Raw genomic sequence first — 17,447 nt, 5'->3', positions numbered from 1 at the left:
AATAAAAAAATATATAAAAATACATGTAATATTATTTAAAAACTAAAAATTATTGTTTAAAATATCAAACACCCCTATAATTCCTATTAATGAATTTGTTAAATGAAAATTTTAGAAAAATCTTGATATTATTTTTAAGAAAAATATTTTAAAATTTTCTGAAAACATAATTTTTTTTTTAAAAAAAATTCTAATCGTAACAAACTCTAAGCAAATTATTCTAGTACCCATAAAATGATAAATTATGATTAATTGTTTATTATTTTTATATAAATTGTGGTTTTGTTTTTTTTTTAACGCGGTGTTGCAATTTTTTATTCTGGGCATCACATTTTCACACTTCCAAGAGTCTTTTCGAGTCCCAATTCCCATCCAACTAAAACAAAACAAACAAACACACTGTCTCAGTTCTCACTCTGTCGCTCTCACACTCTAAATAGGAGTTCGAGCACAAAATGCCAACTTGGTTCCAGCACAGAAAACGACCGTTCATTGAGTCAAATCCCAATCCCAACCTTTGAAAACATCATTTTTGGCTTTGATCGGAGGTACTGTTCTGTACTCTTACGTGGTCGGCGTGAAACTGAAACGTCGTCGTTAATAATAGTCTGGGATTTTTGCTAATCCAAATGTTGTCTGCTTTGCTCTACAACTACTAAATAGTATGTGTGTCTAGCTAGTTTGCAACGTTGCAACGTTGTGGATCGGAAACTCCAAGGTTCAACTCGCTGTCTCTCACTCCTTGCTCTCTGCATTGTGTTTGTTTGTTCTCACTGCTCAAACCCTGACACTATTCTTTGGGTAATACTCTCACACTGTTTCATAATAGAAAAATGTTGGGTTTTTAGGTACCATCTTGATGCTAAAGTCACTTGGTGCTTAGGCTTGGTCTTTGGTTCATTTTTCTTCTTCTTGGCTACATTGTGTTCGTATAAAAGCCTGTGCTTGCTTTGATTAGTTTCATAGTTAAAGAAGAAAAAAAATATCTTGGGTTTTTTTTAAAAGTGGATTCTAGAAATTTACTAGCTTTTGTGTCTTCTTGCTTCTATTATTTTGAAACTTGATGCTAAACCCTCTTGAAGCTGAAGTTTGATGATGGGATAACCTTTAATTTTGATTTTAGCGCTTTAAGTATTTTGAATTTCTGTTCCTTCTTTTTGAACTCAAGCCGATATTCGCCGTAGTTGTTTACTGAACCTTTTAACTAAAAACCCCAAAGTTCATTTCTTTAATTAATATAGGGGTGTTCCATGCCACTACCACAGGGTTTAAGGCATATTACCGGGAATCCCGTTTCTTCTTGGGGAAATTTCTGGATCGCTGTTTAAGATTTTGTACCCCACTTTCATAATATTGTAATCTTAATCTTATTATATTATATTTTGGAATTTACTCTTGTAGAAGGTAGGAAGCACATTGAATTAGATCTGTGTCAGTTTTTGGGTTCTTTGATCTTTAAGCAATGGAAAATGCCACCTTTAAACCCTCTAAGCCCTCCTCAAACATATCTGAAATTGTCTCCAAATTCACGAAAGTTTGTAAATTGAGATCCATTGGTGTCTTTCCCTCTGAAAGCCCAAATCAGAAGCAGCACCACCATCAACGTCAGTCTTGTCACAACCCCAAGAACAACACTGCCCCATTAGTGGAGGAAAGCAGCGATGACACTGAGGAGAAAGAATGTGTCAGTGAGAAAATTCATCCTCAACCCATTGAAGTTTCAAGCAAAAGCAATGTGTGTGGTGAAGGGGAAATTGTGAAGTTATTTGACACTGTTTCAGCACTGAAATTTGCTTATATTCAGCTTCAGGAAGCTCACATTCCCTATAACCCGGATAAGATTATAGATGCTGATCAACTTGTTGTGGCTCAACTTGAATCACTTTGCAAGATCAAGCGTTCGTATAAGGATAAGCAATTCACGAACAAAGCAGAGCTTGATTCCTCTACATGCAATCATTTGCAAGTGGAAATTGAATTGAGTGAGAGGGTGTTGGAAGACTTGAAGTCCCAAGTCAAAGCTAAAAACTCTGAGATTCTTCGTTTGCAAGAAGTGCTTCAGGATTTGGAGTTGGGGAACATTGGACTGGTTGAGAAGATGAGGCAGACAAGTCCGGAGAAGAAGATCCCAACAGTTTTGAGCATAGCTACACTTGAAGATGCTTTCATGGCCGCTACCAAGTCCATTCATGATTTCGCAAAGCCATTAATTAGCTTGATGAAAGCTTCAGGTTGGGATCTAGATCAGGCTGCGAATTCAATTGAAGATGCAGTTATTTATTCCAAAAGGTCCCACAAGAAGTATGCGTTTGAAGCCTACATAGCTCGGAGAATGTTTTGTGGGATTGGATTTAAGTCCTATAATGTGGATGAAGTTATGGGGTTTAATAACCCTATTGATGCTCTGACAGAATATCCAAATTCTGATTTTGCGAAATTCTGTGGAAAAAAGTATCTATTAGTTGTTCATCAATTGCTGGAAGTGTCATTCTTTGGGAATCTTGATCACAGGGCATTTGTGTTGAGTGGCAAGCATCCCAGGACGCCATTCTACCAAATATTTGCAAAGATGGCAAAGTGGGTCTGGGTTTTACAAGGCATTGCAGCTTCTATCAATCCAAAAGCAAAACTATTTACTGTCAAAAGAGGAAGCAAATTTTCAGATTTTCATATGGAATCTGTTGAAGAGGATATGGAAGGTGCAGTGGAGGCTGATGAACAAGCTATGCATAGAGTTGAGCTGATGGTCATGCCGGGGTTTAAAATTGGGGATACATTGTTGAGGTCCCGGGTGTATCTTTCAAAACTGAAGTAATCCCTTTGGAAATGCTAGATGGAGGTGCTTGGACTAACCGGTAACATACCTAATGACCTTTTGTTTTGTAAATGTTGATAATTAGCTCAAGGTAGTTGGAAGCTGTATTCCGAGTTTTTGCACTCTAGCTGGTAGTGTATGATGTAATTGGACACACAAACTAGAGTTTGTACTTTCCAATTACCAGTTTTTGATAAATCTACATTGTAGGCCGCTAGAATCTTGTTAATTTCTTAGTGTAACTGTAAATATGTCTCTTAACGATGCCATCATATTAGTTCATTATTATTGTTATTATTATTTCTTTGCTCGGTGAAGTCACTAGATATTTAGATCTAATTCATTGATTCAGCACCTACTAAAAACAACTTTATTCCCCGACCAAAATACAAAAAAGATGGAAAAGAAGACTAAAGTATGGGCATTAGGGGATAAATGTGTGGCTTGCTTAGTTGATAAAATTTTGTCTGTTCATCTGCACGTAAAGGTTACGTGCAATTGTAGCACAAATAATGGCTGACAATGACTTACTAGTTAACTTTGATTCTTTGAAAAGGTTGTGGAAGTCTAGCTGGATGGTAATCATTCACCCATTCTTCTCGGATGGTAACATGCAAGATTAGGAAAGGTTTTGCTTCATACTATTGATGCATAATGGGTTATGCGGCGGCAAAAATATAGTAACATGTGTTCAAGGGTGGGCAAAACCTTTTCTTATAAGATTATAATACTTTTCAAGCTTGATCTCACTCTTGAAATTAAATGTAGCATAGTGATGATAAAGAGGTTGCATGCCTAAACTAGTATTGAAGAGCCCTGCAAGATAAGGATTTATTTTTTCAATTATATTTGCAATTTACAATATATATATATATATATATATATATATATATATATATAACTTGTGGGAGAAATAGATAGTGAGGAAGAGAAGAGGTAATAATAATAATAATTAAAAAAAAAAAAAAAAAATCTATTTGCAGAATCACTATGGACTGTCAACTTCATCATCCTTGGTGGAAAATAAGTCCCTACACAGTTCTCCATAGAATCTACAGACCAAATCAACGAAAACTGGGCTCTTTAGATTCTTCCAGCAATAAAGAAGCTCCTCCACATCCATCAAATCCCTCACTTTCCCTTCTTCAACAACCATCTCCACCAAATAGTTCTCAAAACTCCTGCATGCATCTTCCACGTCTTCGTCACCTGAAGCTTCCCTTTGGCCAGCCCTGCTGCCAGTCTTCACGTAAGCTGGTGTAATAGGTGATGGAAAGAGCCTTCCCTCACGCCCTGCACTAGATACGCTCATAAGCTCCCTCAACCTGTCCATCTCTTTTGGCCTCCTAACTGAACGGTTGCCTGATAGAAATGCAGTTACTCGATTCTTTGGAGGATTATTTTTATTGGATCTCACACGGTGAGGATGAAATCGAAGAGCTCTTATAAAGACAGGTCTTTTGAGTCTGAATTTGAAGATTTGAAGGAATTTTCTGCATGGATTTAGAAGCTTGGATCTTAAGGCAGCTAATGCTTTCACTTTCATCTCTAATGATTTGATGGATGAGTGCAGTTGAAGGAATGAAGTGGGGTGGTGCCTTTGTTGCTATTGATATGTTTGTATGGTGAGGTGGTATGCCTCAAATTGTTGGGATGACGGTTGGTGTGACACACACGCTCACTCACAGAGAAGGAGAGAGAGATTGCAAAGTGGTGTTTGTTGGGGAGAAATTGATATTGTTAAGAGGATGTTGTTATTAAGGTTATTTGTCCTGCTCATTTCTGAAGGAGCAGGCCTAACTCTGCTGGTGGGTTTCACGTCTAGGCTGAGTGGGATACCTCATTGCAAGTCAACACCTATTTTAGCGAGTTTCCAGCTCCGTTTTTGTGTTGCCTTTTGAGTTTTGGATTTTGCTAATGTGTTCAATTCCCAATAAAATATTTTCAAAAATGGATGATTTAATGTGTACTCTTAGGACACATATTAACTGGACCCTTAAGTTTTTTGACTCAAAGAACTTTGGGTACTTGGGACTATGTATCAAGGAAAACGTCAGGGATCTATGCTACTTTGTTATTAAAGTCCTGAGACAACAAAATCTACACTTTTTTTTTTTTTTTTTGGATAGGAATAACCTACTCTTTTTTTCTTTTCTTTTTTTGATAGGAAGAACCTACTCTTTTGATATTACAATAACCATTCTCGATATAGGGTTAGAGTAAAGATTGGGTGCAATGCTGAAGATGACACGCTCCTATTGGGGCAAAGATTGGGTCCAACATTGGACCTATTGCAATGGCAATATGTATCCACTTTCACACAGGGACGGAACCAGGATTCATATCCGCGGGGGGCGGGGGAAGCTTAAAACCAAAAAAAAATTATGGAAATAAAAACTAACATTTATTTCATATTCAACAAAATACTACATACAAAATAAGTATTTCTTAAACATTTCATATTATAAAACACATCAACTAAGTATAACATACAAAATAAGTGTTTCTTATTTTGTGCGCGATTTTTGTTTAGTCCATATTTATTAATTTATTTATTTATTTTGTTTTTGTAGTTAAGGGGCATGAATTTTTATTTATTTATTTATTTTTTTGTAGGTCAATATCTAAATATTTTAGAGAAGGAGAGACAAATATATATATATATATATATATATATATATATATATAAAAATATAAGGGCAAATCTTAATTTTTTATACTAGTTTTTTTTTTTTAATGGGGGGGGGGGGGGGGGGGCAATGGCCCCCCTCTGCCCCAGCGTAGATCCGTCCCTGCTTTCACATATTATCATTACAACCATACAGTAGGTCACTGGACCCAAGCTAAGTTCTCTTGAAGCAAAAATTAGAGTCTAGTATTTTTAGTGTACTAAATCCATTGCAATGATGACATGTGTCTACTTTTGGCCATGTATATAATATTTTTCCATTTAGTTTGTACTATAAAGTTTGGTTACTACTTACTATGGAGATATCTATTGACGCATATTGTTCTTATATGAGTTAAATGCGTTGGCTGCTTTGAAATTGAAGTAATCTGAAAATGAAGGAGGAGCATCTGTGCTCCAATTAGAGCATTCATAATGAACTTTGCACTCATTTGGTCCAAAATGTTTGTTAGAAAGTCATTTTTCTATTTTAGCTACTTATTACCTTTTTTAAATACACAGCTCAATGACTTCTTCGATATATATTTTTTCTTTATTTTATTTAAATATTCCTCTTTATTCCCGTATGGTACTGTACAAAGAGAGGGAATGAGATAGCTGTTGGTGGAGGAAATAAAAAAAAATGAACAGAAATTATTTAGTAAAGCTACAATACCTTGATATAATTTCTGGAGTATTTTAGCTTTACAATAATTTGTTGAGGGGCCGGTGAGCTTGTTGGAGAAAAAAAAAAAAAGAGGTTTGGCTAACCAAAATTTGAAGAAAGGAAATTTGTTATGCTCGTAACTCGTTACAAATTATTGAATGGTGCTAGTTTCTAGGAAAACTTGTGAGCTAATAGTTTATTTTCCACCTCATAATAACAAATCATCTATCATACTTTCTGTGTTTTACTTTATACTCTATCAATCACAATTTGTCATATGATATATATATATATATATATATATATATATATATATTCATTTTAAATTTCGATTATTTTATAAGAAAACTCAAATAAATATATAACAAATTGTTATTGGTAGAGTATAAAATAAAATATAAAAAATGAGACAGCTCTCCGTAGAAAAACTTAATTGTAAGTTGACTATTCATTTTAAATTTTGAAAGTGACACCCCCCATGTTTCATTAACATAAACTAAATATAAATCTTTGATAGTAATATAATATTTCTTTAACCAAAACAAAGCCGCATTTTGCTCCTTTTATAATAGTAGATGCAGTGTGAGATAAACAAAAATTCTACAGGAGATATCGAAAAAGCAGGCATAGAAGAGAATACACAGTAACAAGCTATCATTCAATTAAGGGCACATGAAGTTGATGCCATGTTGGTTTGTACCGATCGATCGAGTTGTTGGTTTTATAATTAGTAGCTCTTGCTGCTGGGGCCGGCACTTTAGTTTGGGGAAGCCGAAGGGCTCGATCTAATAGCAGGTGGGTTTGAAAACCACTGTTATAGGTGCAATGGGCCTCCTCCACTAATAATCTGGAAAGAAAAGTAATCGACATCCACTACCTTTAAATCTCATTATCACTTTCACTAACAACTGGACAACAAACAATAAACTACACAGGTTACCCAATAATATGATACATTTTTAATATAATTTTTTTTTCTAAGTGATGATGCTGGGGATCGATCTACCTTGATGTGCTTGAATCTGCAATTATTATTATTTTTTTGGAGAAACTTGAGTTTAAACCTACGTTGACAGTTTTTCTTTTTTAACCTAAGTTCCTTGTTTCTCAACCAAAAAAAAAAAAATCTAAGTTCCTTGTGGCCATCACTAATTAAGAATGTGACAGTGTTCTCTCAAAAAAGAAAAGAATGTGACAGTGTGACACATTGATGAGACAAGCTTTTGATGCCAATTAAATGAATGTTTTGGACCTTCTGGTTTTTTTTTTTTTTTTTTTTTTTTTTTTTGAGACAAATAAATTAATGGTTTTATGTATACAAAGTAGGCTTTTGAATAATGGGTTAGCTGTATTTTTGGGTAAACGAAACTGGCTATGGCCTAATAGTTGGATTTGTTTTTGCTTTTTATGTATTTGGGTATGTTGTGATTGCATTAAGGTTATACATGATCTATCAAAGTGTGCTGAAATTTTCTTCATTAAAATATTTTCCTCTCTCTCTCTCTCTCTCTCTCTCTCTCTCAAACAATTCATCAGAGTAGTATTTTTATTTTATTTTATTTATTGAAAAACTATTGAAACTTAAATAATTAAATTGAATAAAAGTAAAATTACAAAACCAAAATAAATTTTAGGTAAAATTTTAAAGGATTAAATTGAACAAAAGTAAAATTACAAAACTTGATTGAATTTTAGATAAAACCAGTCGTTAACCCATACGTGCATGGGAAAAACAACATTATGAGTTTTGAAGAAAATATCATCTTTATTTGAATTCAATGCATAAAATGCTTTTAAATAAGAGATGATATGAATAATATACAATATATTACATGTCAATTTAAGAATCTCCTATGACAAAACTAAAATTAAAATGAAAAAAAAAAAATCTTAAACAACATAGAACAAAGTGAATGAAACATATAAGAGTCGCTAACCTTTATTTTTGAGTGATTTTGAATTAAGTCAATATGTGAAGTAGGTAAAATGATGAGTTGAATTTTTTTTTTTTGTTTTTTGGGGGGGGGGGGGGGGGGGGGGGGGGGTTTGGGGGTAATAACTGAAGGTTCAATAGTTGCCTTTTTCAATTGTAGGAATGCACTATTTTTTAATCTTTAAAATTTGTTAAGCGGCTTTACTTGTGAATTGACGAAAGATTGTACCATTTCATCTTAATGTCTATCACAAATTGCACTTCAAAAACCCATGAAATGCTTTTTTTTGCATATAACACATACCCACATCTACTTCAGGACAGACTCAAGATGTAATTGATGAAATGTAACACCTAACTATTATTGATTTTTGCCAATACAATCAACTTAACATTAGAATAAATACAGAGCAATTGTAATCATCCTCAACAATCAAACTCTCTAATGTGGACCCCATATCCAAAGCAAAGCAAAAAAAGCTAGACAAAGAAAACTGATTAAAAAAAAAGAAGAAGAAGGCAAAGCAGAGCGAGGAATAGCAAAATAAAAGGCAAAACCCAACACACCTAATGCCTAGTGATTCTAGCCAATACCCACTAAGCGAAAACGCCGTATCATCTCCCAACGAAGCCGTCTCACACCCAAAACTTCATCTGTCCCAACTGCCATTTTTGTGGCCTACCTAAGAGCATTCATATTTCAAAATTTTATCTCATTCTATTTTACCATCCTAAAAAGTTACTTTATCAATTATACCATACCATTTTACAATATACCCAACATTCCAAAATTATATTTTTTTCCCATTTTATTTAAATATTCTATTTTATTCCTTTTTTTTTTTTTTAACTATTTCTCTTTTTATCTTCCTTTTCCTCTCTTTCTCCCTCAACCTCTAGCACCGGTTCAACACACAGAGCCACACACACAGACCCATGATACACCGATCAACCTATCCAAACGTATCACCACACACACACAAACACAAACCATCAATCCATCAGCAGAGCCACACACACACAAACACAAACCATCAAACCAGTTGGAGCCAACAATAGCCACCACACCCACCACCCAATGGCGGAGCCACTTGATGACCAAGGGGGGCCTGGGCCCCACCGAAATTTTTTTAAAAAATAATTTTTTTTGGAAAATATCTTAAATAATTTGATAATTTTCAAATAACCTTATTATTTTTGCCCCCTTACCTAATAATATACATACATATTTAAGAAAGTCTAAAAATAAATATAATTTTCATTTAAATAAAATACAATCTATAAATACATGTGTAAACAAATTATAATAATTAAACATTCATACAAAAGAAAAAAAAAGACTATATGCCCCCCCCCCCAAAGATAAATTCCTGACTCTGCCACTGCCACCACCTGAACCACGCCGCTAAAGAAACCCACGCCAAAATAACCCACACCTCCAAAGAAACCCACCACCGATCTACCATGATCTCCACCACAAACCCACTAGATCGAAGAGAGAGGCTGAGAGGTTGGGGTTGGAAAGACCCATTAGACCACGCCACGCCGTGAGAGACCCATTAGACCATGCCGAGTGAGACAATGGCCAACGACAGCCTAGGCTTGGGCGTCGCTGGGTGAGACGCGGCCTGGGCTTGGCGTTGCTGGGCAATGGTGGCAACGGTGGCCTGAAGGAGAGCAAAGGGAGAGGGAGAAATCTAAGAGAGAGAAACGCAGGAGACAAACCTGAGAGAGTGGGAGAGTCAAGGAGACAGAGTGGAGAGAGAAAGAATAAAATAATATTTTTGGTTTTACAATAGTGCTACAATGCGGTTCTACCTTTAGAATTGCACTGCAACACTATTGCAATTTTTATTTTTATTTTTTTTTATTTTTTTATTTTTTACAATAGTTGGCTTTTACAAGTCCAGATGGAGGGGGTTTTTTGTGCTTAAATGGTCAAATAGACTAACATATGGCATATGGCATGCCAAGTGCGAATGCTCTAACAAAGAGACACGACTAATACTAGGAACTTGTGTCCGCCATATATAATTGGTGGACTGTTGGGAATGGAAAAAAGGTGGTGGTGGGGAAGTTTATGAATGATGATGCAGAGGAAGGAATTGAGTAGGGAAAAGGGGCATATCAGAACAAGAAATAATTGAAGAGAAGTTTTTTTTTTTTTTTTTTGATAATTGATTGAAGAGAAGTTAACAATACATAAAGAGGCAAATAAAGTGGTTACCACTAAAACAGTGTGGGTTTTTTTTTAAAGATAAAGTAAATTTTTGGTGAACGTGTGTGATGGTGAGGCTAAAAAATAATTGATTTGACCTATTTGCTAGTTGTTTCTTCAAAAAAAGGGCTTATTTGTTGATTTGTCACTATTTTAAAGAAGAGTATTTTTTTTTTTTAATTATGTAACTATTGCCCAAGAGAGACACACCTAAACACCAATGGTCAAAAAGGCACAAAGTTTCAGCGTTTTTAAATGTAAACGTGGTATTAATTTATGTAGCCACGTGGCGCAATAAGAAGTGATCAACAAAAAGTCAAACGTTTCAATTTATATTATATATAGTGATGATACATGAAATTCAGTAGTCTGAAATGTTTCAGGCTATGGTGATGGTTGTGAGTACTGAAAAGAAAGAAAGAACTATCAAAGGTGACCAGTGTGACCCAGCCAAGAACTCTCCGACGGTTAAGTTAGTTTTCTCTCTATGACACAATGATGGAAAGATAGTGAATAGTTAGAACTTACCTTGGGTGAATGAGACTTGTTCTTTTTATAGAGAGTTAAAAGTGGGTCTACTTGTTCGGATCCATCACCATCGTGGGTGATGCGAGCAGTTAATGGAGAAAATGGGTAAATGGAGTACGTGGGGCGAATTACGAGGAACTCCTTCCACATTTTGAGAGTAGTACATCATGGTCAGATCATAAGGAAGTTTATGAGAAGTCCTTTTGTAGATGTCACCAAGTGTTATTTGGTCATCCTTATGTTTGCAGTATGGACGACCTATCTGGTCCTGTTACAAAGGGATTTGTATTGTTTCCTAAATACAATGTTCTTGTTATTCTCTTCTTAAGGTTTCTTGGACATGGACAAGTTGTGGACGCAGTGACTGTGGATGATCATCATGGACGAACATCCTTAACTTAGTCCCCATCATATAGATATATAGATTAGAGGATGCAATTTGTAATTGTAACACCACATAATTTTATTACTAATTTATTTCATATATACATACTTATATATATATATATATAAAGGAGGAAGCCCATGGCCTAATTACTTGAGTGGAATTTGGGTCTAAAATATTTAAATAAGATAATTATTATGAAACAAAGAAGCCCAAGAGAGAAAACAAAAGTAAATAAATGGGCCTTGATAAGTTTAAAAACTGTAGCCTATATGTATAAATATCTAAGCTTCCTCTCGTTAAGTTGCACAACACACACTTTTGATTTCTTCTCTATGTGTTGCACTTGCAAGTTCAAACTCTATAGATTTATTGTGAGTTAAGGATGGTTGATTTCATTTTATAAAATAAAGAGGTAAGTGGTGTTTACTAATTTGAGATTTCCTAAAAATAGTTTTGAGTACCAAACTATGCTTGTAATGAAGAAACGTTTTTATGTTCTTTAAATATTTGGTGTGGATATTGTATGAAAACCTTTACTGGACTTATTTAAATATATGTGTCTGAATAAGGCCTTTGTATTTTTTGAATATTATAATTGGATTTGTGTTATTTATACTTGTAAATGGTATTTTTTAGTTTTATGTGAAGTGAAACTTATTTGCTATGAGTACTTTGAAAATTGATTTGAACCATATGGCAAGTTGTGATTAAAAACTCGGTATTATATTTAGTCCTTAGTAAGGGATGGTCATACTGTAACTAGTCCTTAGCAAGTGACAGTCCCAAAGAGGGGATAGTGCACTTTTCGTAACTCCTTAGCAAGGGAGCATTCCATTGAGGATCTGAAAAGGGTGCTCCTTAGCAAAGGAGTGCAACTTTAGGTTCCAAAAAGTGAGTTGTCCCAAAGAAATGGAATGAAAAGGGAGTTCCAGTCCCAAAGAGGGGGTCGCACAACTCTGTTAATGGGGTGTAAATGTTGACCACGAGAAAGGCCAAGGGAATTGTTTATGTGATTGTGTTGATATCTCATGAGGTAGTGGCTCACAGTATAGTGATATTGTGATATGAGATGTTTTATGATGATGTTGAAGTGATACATGTATCTTAAGTTGTTATTCTATGATATATTTGATGTTAAAATATAGACGATTTTGCAAGCAATAAATTTGTTAAAATGTATACTATTCACTTAAAAGGTTCATTCCCACATTCCATGTTATTGAATTCCACTTATTGATATATCTAATCCCCCTTACATATACATTAGAGGCGTCCTTGGATTAGAGGTTCTTGAAATATGACAGTTATGGTCTATTTTGTGGAACTGAGAATTTTATCATCAGTATTCATTTCGAAGATGTTTTATCTTGTTGGGATTAGAGCTCTGAGATTGTGATGAAATTTTAGATTACTATATGCATTTGTTTCAAATTTTTTGTTTTTTTGTTAAGGATTATCAAAATTGAATAAATTTTTATTATTTGTGGGTTTGTGGTGTTATAGAAATTTAGTCATAAACTATCACCGGTTTCTTTAAAAAAAATCCTAATAATTCATTAATCATTATGATTAAAATACTAGTATTACTATTTTCATGTGTATTCTAATAAGTATTAATGTTTACTAAAAAAAATCATTAGGATACTCAGTTTGTCTTTATAATAAATATATTATAATAATAATAATAATAATAATAATAATAATAATGGTTGATATTATAACAATAGAAATGAATGGCAGTGATCATTGATAGGATCCTACCAAAAAATCATAAAAATCCATAAAATTATCTTACCATATGGATATAAATAAATTTTCTCCCATAATCGAAAATCAAGCTGGTGATTTATCCAAAAAAAAAAATCAAGCTGGTGTGAATGACCCCCTAAATATTTAATGGGCTTTTCAATTTTTAGGCCCATCAACATGAGCACCGGTCCACTAAAACTTTAATTGGCTTTTGAATTATCCGGATGCATGAGCTTCTTTGCTTTAACTTCAATCACATTAACTTATTATAGAATTTACATTTTGAAAATTTCACTATTGAATTAAATGTTCTATATGTTCTTAACAATCATGCCAATTTTCATGTCAATTGGATGTTATTTATCATTTGATTCATAATCTCATCTTTTATGCATCATTTCAAACTACAAAAACTTGAATTTAAAAAAATGATTGATAATATTGTTATTAATCTTTGATCACCTTGAAATTTTGCAAGTATGGAGAATGTTCAAAAATAATGTTATCTAACTGTAGATTTATCTAAATTTGCATCCAATTAAGCAATATTGTGTGGTATAACATTTCTTAGAATTACATCAAATGTAACTTGAACTCAACTCTCTATATATATGTATGTGTGTGTGGGTTCAAATTACACCCAGTATAATTCTAAAGAGTTACATTTTTTAAACCATTGGATTTAGTAGATCTAACGGTAAAAATAAAAAATAAAAATAAAAACCCTCATTAATGCTAATATTATAATTGATCTCATTTATTATCATTTATTTAATACATTCCATACTTATTTCTAAATTCAAAAAAAAAAATTATCTTTCTCTCTTCAGTGCATGTCTCTCTCTCTCTCTCTTTGCACGTTTCTCTCTCTAAAATGCTACCATTGAAAGATAGCCATTAGAAGGCAAGTAGTACACTTGAATTGGTTCAGAGTTGACAAATTTTTCCCCCCTTATAAACTACTATTTAGAGTTGTTAAAAATAAGGTTGAAATGTAAGCCAAATTGTTTTTCACAAGTTAAAAGATAAAAATCAAGTTCAATTGAGTAATTCATTGTTGAAATTCTCCGAAGGTATCAGGAACTCTTTGAGTCTGACTAAAACTCTTGAAAGTAACCACGTAAAGTAGTAGTTAAAATTTTGAATTGTGATGTACTGCTTTGTCATAGCATGCTCTCTAAGCTAAAAATTTCTAACTAAAGTCTAACTAATAAATAGACACTCAAAAATTAAAAGTACTAATAATAGTAAAACTAAGAAGAAAAACAATATTTAAGGCTACACAATACTAGTTGAGGTTTTATCACCCCAGATTTCAATTGCTTCTTCAAAAATTTATATCACACTCCTAAATAAGTAGTGTACAAGCATCAGGTCGGGGCCCCGGTCCTTTAGCCTCTATAAGGTTACATGGTCGGGGCCCAGTATAAAGTCAGGGCCTAGCCCATCAGCCTTCACAAGGTTACAAGGTCAGGGGCCCAAATAAAGGAGAACAATAATGCCTTAGAGGAAATCGACTGCCAAACACCATTTGACTGCAAGTGCAAGTTTGAAGAGAGTCACGTTAGTCACAAGAAGTGGGTCCCATCTAGTCAAGAATATATCCTAGAGGGACCCACCAACTTGAAAAACCACCCCCTCATTGTGACGACTTCACTAAAAAAAGTCTATAAATAGAGGCTGATGATTAGACGTAAAGGGTTGGCAATTTTTGGGAGAGCGATACATGATAAAAAAAGATAGGAACGACCAAAAGGGGTAAGCTCAGCATACTGAGCTTGAGCCTTCTCGGGAAGCAGATACAAAGGGTAACATAATACAGATTGGGCTTAAAGTACCTTCTCTTGGGCCGTTGGGTTGGCTTTGGGAGGCTTTCCCATTGCAAGAAATTCCACACCCATTAAAAACAAGTAAATTGGGAGTCTAACTCAAAAACTCATCAGGTACTTTGGGCTAGGCACCACAAATAGTTAAGAACTCCTATACTCCAATTCTCTAGTAATTGCCAGATCATCCCTATTTTTTCATGAGCTTTTTATTAAAAAATTGCATAAAGAAATTCCATTTTATATAAATAAGGTACTTTCTCATCCGCTACCACAAATCAACCCAGGGGTATTCGTGCATAATTGGTTCCAACTTTAATTATCATCTACATATCAAATGACCAAGCAATAAAATGGCATAGCAAAACCATGTGTATTCGTGCATAATTGGATCTCATCCATAACAGCAAAACGACATAGTAATAGTTTTGTTATTAATCAAAGTTAGACAAGGTTTTTTTTTTTTTTTTTTTTCTTGCTTCCAACAACCTAGCTGTGGAGGAGATAGAGAGAGTCAGTCGTATAAAATTTTTTTGGATTTAGAAATAAGTATGGAATGTACTATTGAATAAGGGATAATAAATGAAATCAATTAGAATATTAACATTAAGGAGTTTTTTTTTTTTTTTTACCATTGAATCTATTTAAATCCAATGATTTAAAAAAAGTGTAACTTGAACTTATCTCATAAAAAAAGATGTAACTGTTTAGAGTTATACCAGCTCTCTCATCTCATAAAAAAATATGTAACTGTTTAGAGTTATACCAGCTCTCTCTCTCTCTCTCTCTCTCTCTCTCTCTCTCTCTCTCTCTCTCTCTCTCTCTCTCTCTCTCTCTCTCTCTCTCTCTCTCTCTCTCTCTCTCTCTCTCTCACAATTGGAGAAGGGGGAATGTAAACTACAAAACCTTTGGCACTGATAATATTTTTGGTTGCTAAAATTTAATTTATTCCTATAACTTTTACACTAATTATTAAATTACTCGCTAAATTTCAATCTTTATCAATTTAGTCCGTTGCAGTGTAAAAATGAATAAATTTGTTTCTTTCATCTAAATTAACAAATGATGTTGTTTAATCTATTTTTACAATTAACATCCAAATCGAGCTGGTATGAACGATCCCCTAAATATTTAATGGGCTTTTCAATTTTTAGGCCCATCAAAATGAGCACCGGTCCAGTACTGAAACTTTAATGGGCTTTTGAATTATCTGGATGCATGAGCTTCTTTGCTTTAACTCTTCATGATATTTTTAAGTTTATATAAATATATATATATATATATATATATATATATATATAATTTAGGGGGTGTTTGATACACCATTTCAAACAACAATTTTCAATTTTTAAACAATATTATACATATTTTTACACACTTTTTCACCCATACGTATTTCTACACATGGAAAAAAGGGAATTTAAACTGCAAAACCTTTGACTTTGATAATATTATGGTTGCTAAAATTTAATTTATTCCTATAACTTTTACACCAACTATTAAATTACTCGCTAAATTTTAATCTTTATCATATTAGTCTGGTGCAGTGTAAAAGTGAATAAATTTGTTGCTTTCGTAAAAAAAAAATATATATATATATATATATATATATTTTTTTTTTGACAATTAACATCCAAAGGAAAGCATGTAATGCGCATTAAAAAGAAAAAAAAAAAAGATCCTATTCTTATTTATATTTTCAAACTTTTTTATTATATATAAAATCTAACTAAAAACATTTATGAGATGCACCATTAATAGATCTTATTCTTTGATCAATATTAATAAATAAAAAATGTTAAAACAACTTCATTTGTTAAAAGATTTGATAAAATGAGATCTAAATTGGCAAAAGTTAAACTTTAAAAACTAATTTGACAATTAAAGCAAAAGGTAAGTGACTTTTTTTTTTTTTTTTTTGGAAGTCCAAGGCTATTTATCACTGTTTTAAAAACCGGACCGGACCGGCCGGTTCAACCGGGAACCGGACTACCGGAGGCCAATCCGGTCCGGTTAAAAGGTCAATAACCGGTCAAAAACCGGTCAATAACCGGAAAACCGGCCAAAAACCGGTCAAAAACCGGGGTTGAACCGGAAATTAAAAAAAAAAACGGTTCTTTGACCGGTTCGGTTTTTAAAACCATGCTATTTATACATAACTAAGGGTATTTATCCTTAAGTATTACCACCAAGTCGAGAATTAAAAGTCCAAAATTATTTAATTAGTTTTATTTTAAACTCAATCTCAAACTCATCACCAAGTTAAATTATATATTTAACCTTAATTTATTTTATTTTTTACTAGTTAACTTATCTTTTTTCCTCTAGTCATAGTAAAAACCACAACTAAATTTATTGATTACGTTTGAGATATAACTCTAGAGAGGAGACTTCTCAAAGATTTCATGGAGACGAGGCTTGAAAATTCTCTTGAGGTAGGGTTATTGACTCTATTTACTAGTAAGAAAATCTGTTAAAAAAATTTAAAAAAAGGAAGTAGAAGAAGAAACGTAACTTTAATTTAAGTCTTGGATTATGAACTATGAAGTAGATTAGATCATCCTTTTAAGTTATTTGTAACAATTATAAACTATAACACAATAATTATAAAGCCACGACTTTACCTAAACGCATGATTGAATATTCAATTTATCT

At 33.3% G+C, this 17,447-nt stretch overlaps 2 protein-coding genes across 2 annotated transcripts; one reads left to right on the top strand and one right to left on the bottom strand.

Moving 5' to 3' along the window:
• Window positions 1–363: 363 nt before the first annotated feature.
• On the top strand, window positions 364–3,044 carry LOC126727233 (protein GRAVITROPIC IN THE LIGHT 1). The gene has a single exon (XM_050432806.1). The coding sequence runs from the start codon at window positions 1,463–1,465 to the stop codon at window positions 2,813–2,815; it is 1,353 nt and encodes a 450-aa protein (XP_050288763.1). The 5' UTR covers window positions 364–1,462; the 3' UTR covers window positions 2,816–3,044.
• A 588-nt stretch (window positions 3,045–3,632) lies between these two features.
• Window positions 3,633–4,549, bottom strand: LOC126727244 (transcription repressor OFP17). The gene has a single exon (XM_050432815.1). It carries the CDS (start codon window positions 4,359–4,361, stop codon window positions 3,804–3,806), a length of 558 nt encoding a protein of 185 aa, XP_050288772.1. The 5' UTR covers window positions 4,362–4,549; the 3' UTR covers window positions 3,633–3,803.
• Between the last annotated feature and the right edge of the window lie 12,898 nt (window positions 4,550–17,447).

This window comes from Quercus robur, chromosome 1 (genome assembly GCF_932294415.1).
Source record: "Quercus robur chromosome 1, dhQueRobu3.1, whole genome shotgun sequence".
Classification (NCBI taxonomy): Eukaryota; Viridiplantae; Streptophyta; class Magnoliopsida; order Fagales; family Fagaceae; genus Quercus; species Quercus robur.
Note: the sequence above shows the minus strand (reverse complement) of the source record. Positions and strands in the feature narration are given on the sequence as shown.

Coding starts and splice junctions, on each gene's coding strand:
- LOC126727244 (XM_050432815.1), bottom strand. CDS start 4,361: ATGAAAGTGAAAGCATTAGCTGCCTTAAGATCCAAGCTTCTAAATCCA.
- LOC126727233 (XM_050432806.1), top strand. CDS start 1,463: ATGGAAAATGCCACCTTTAAACCCTCTAAGCCCTCCTCAAACATATCT.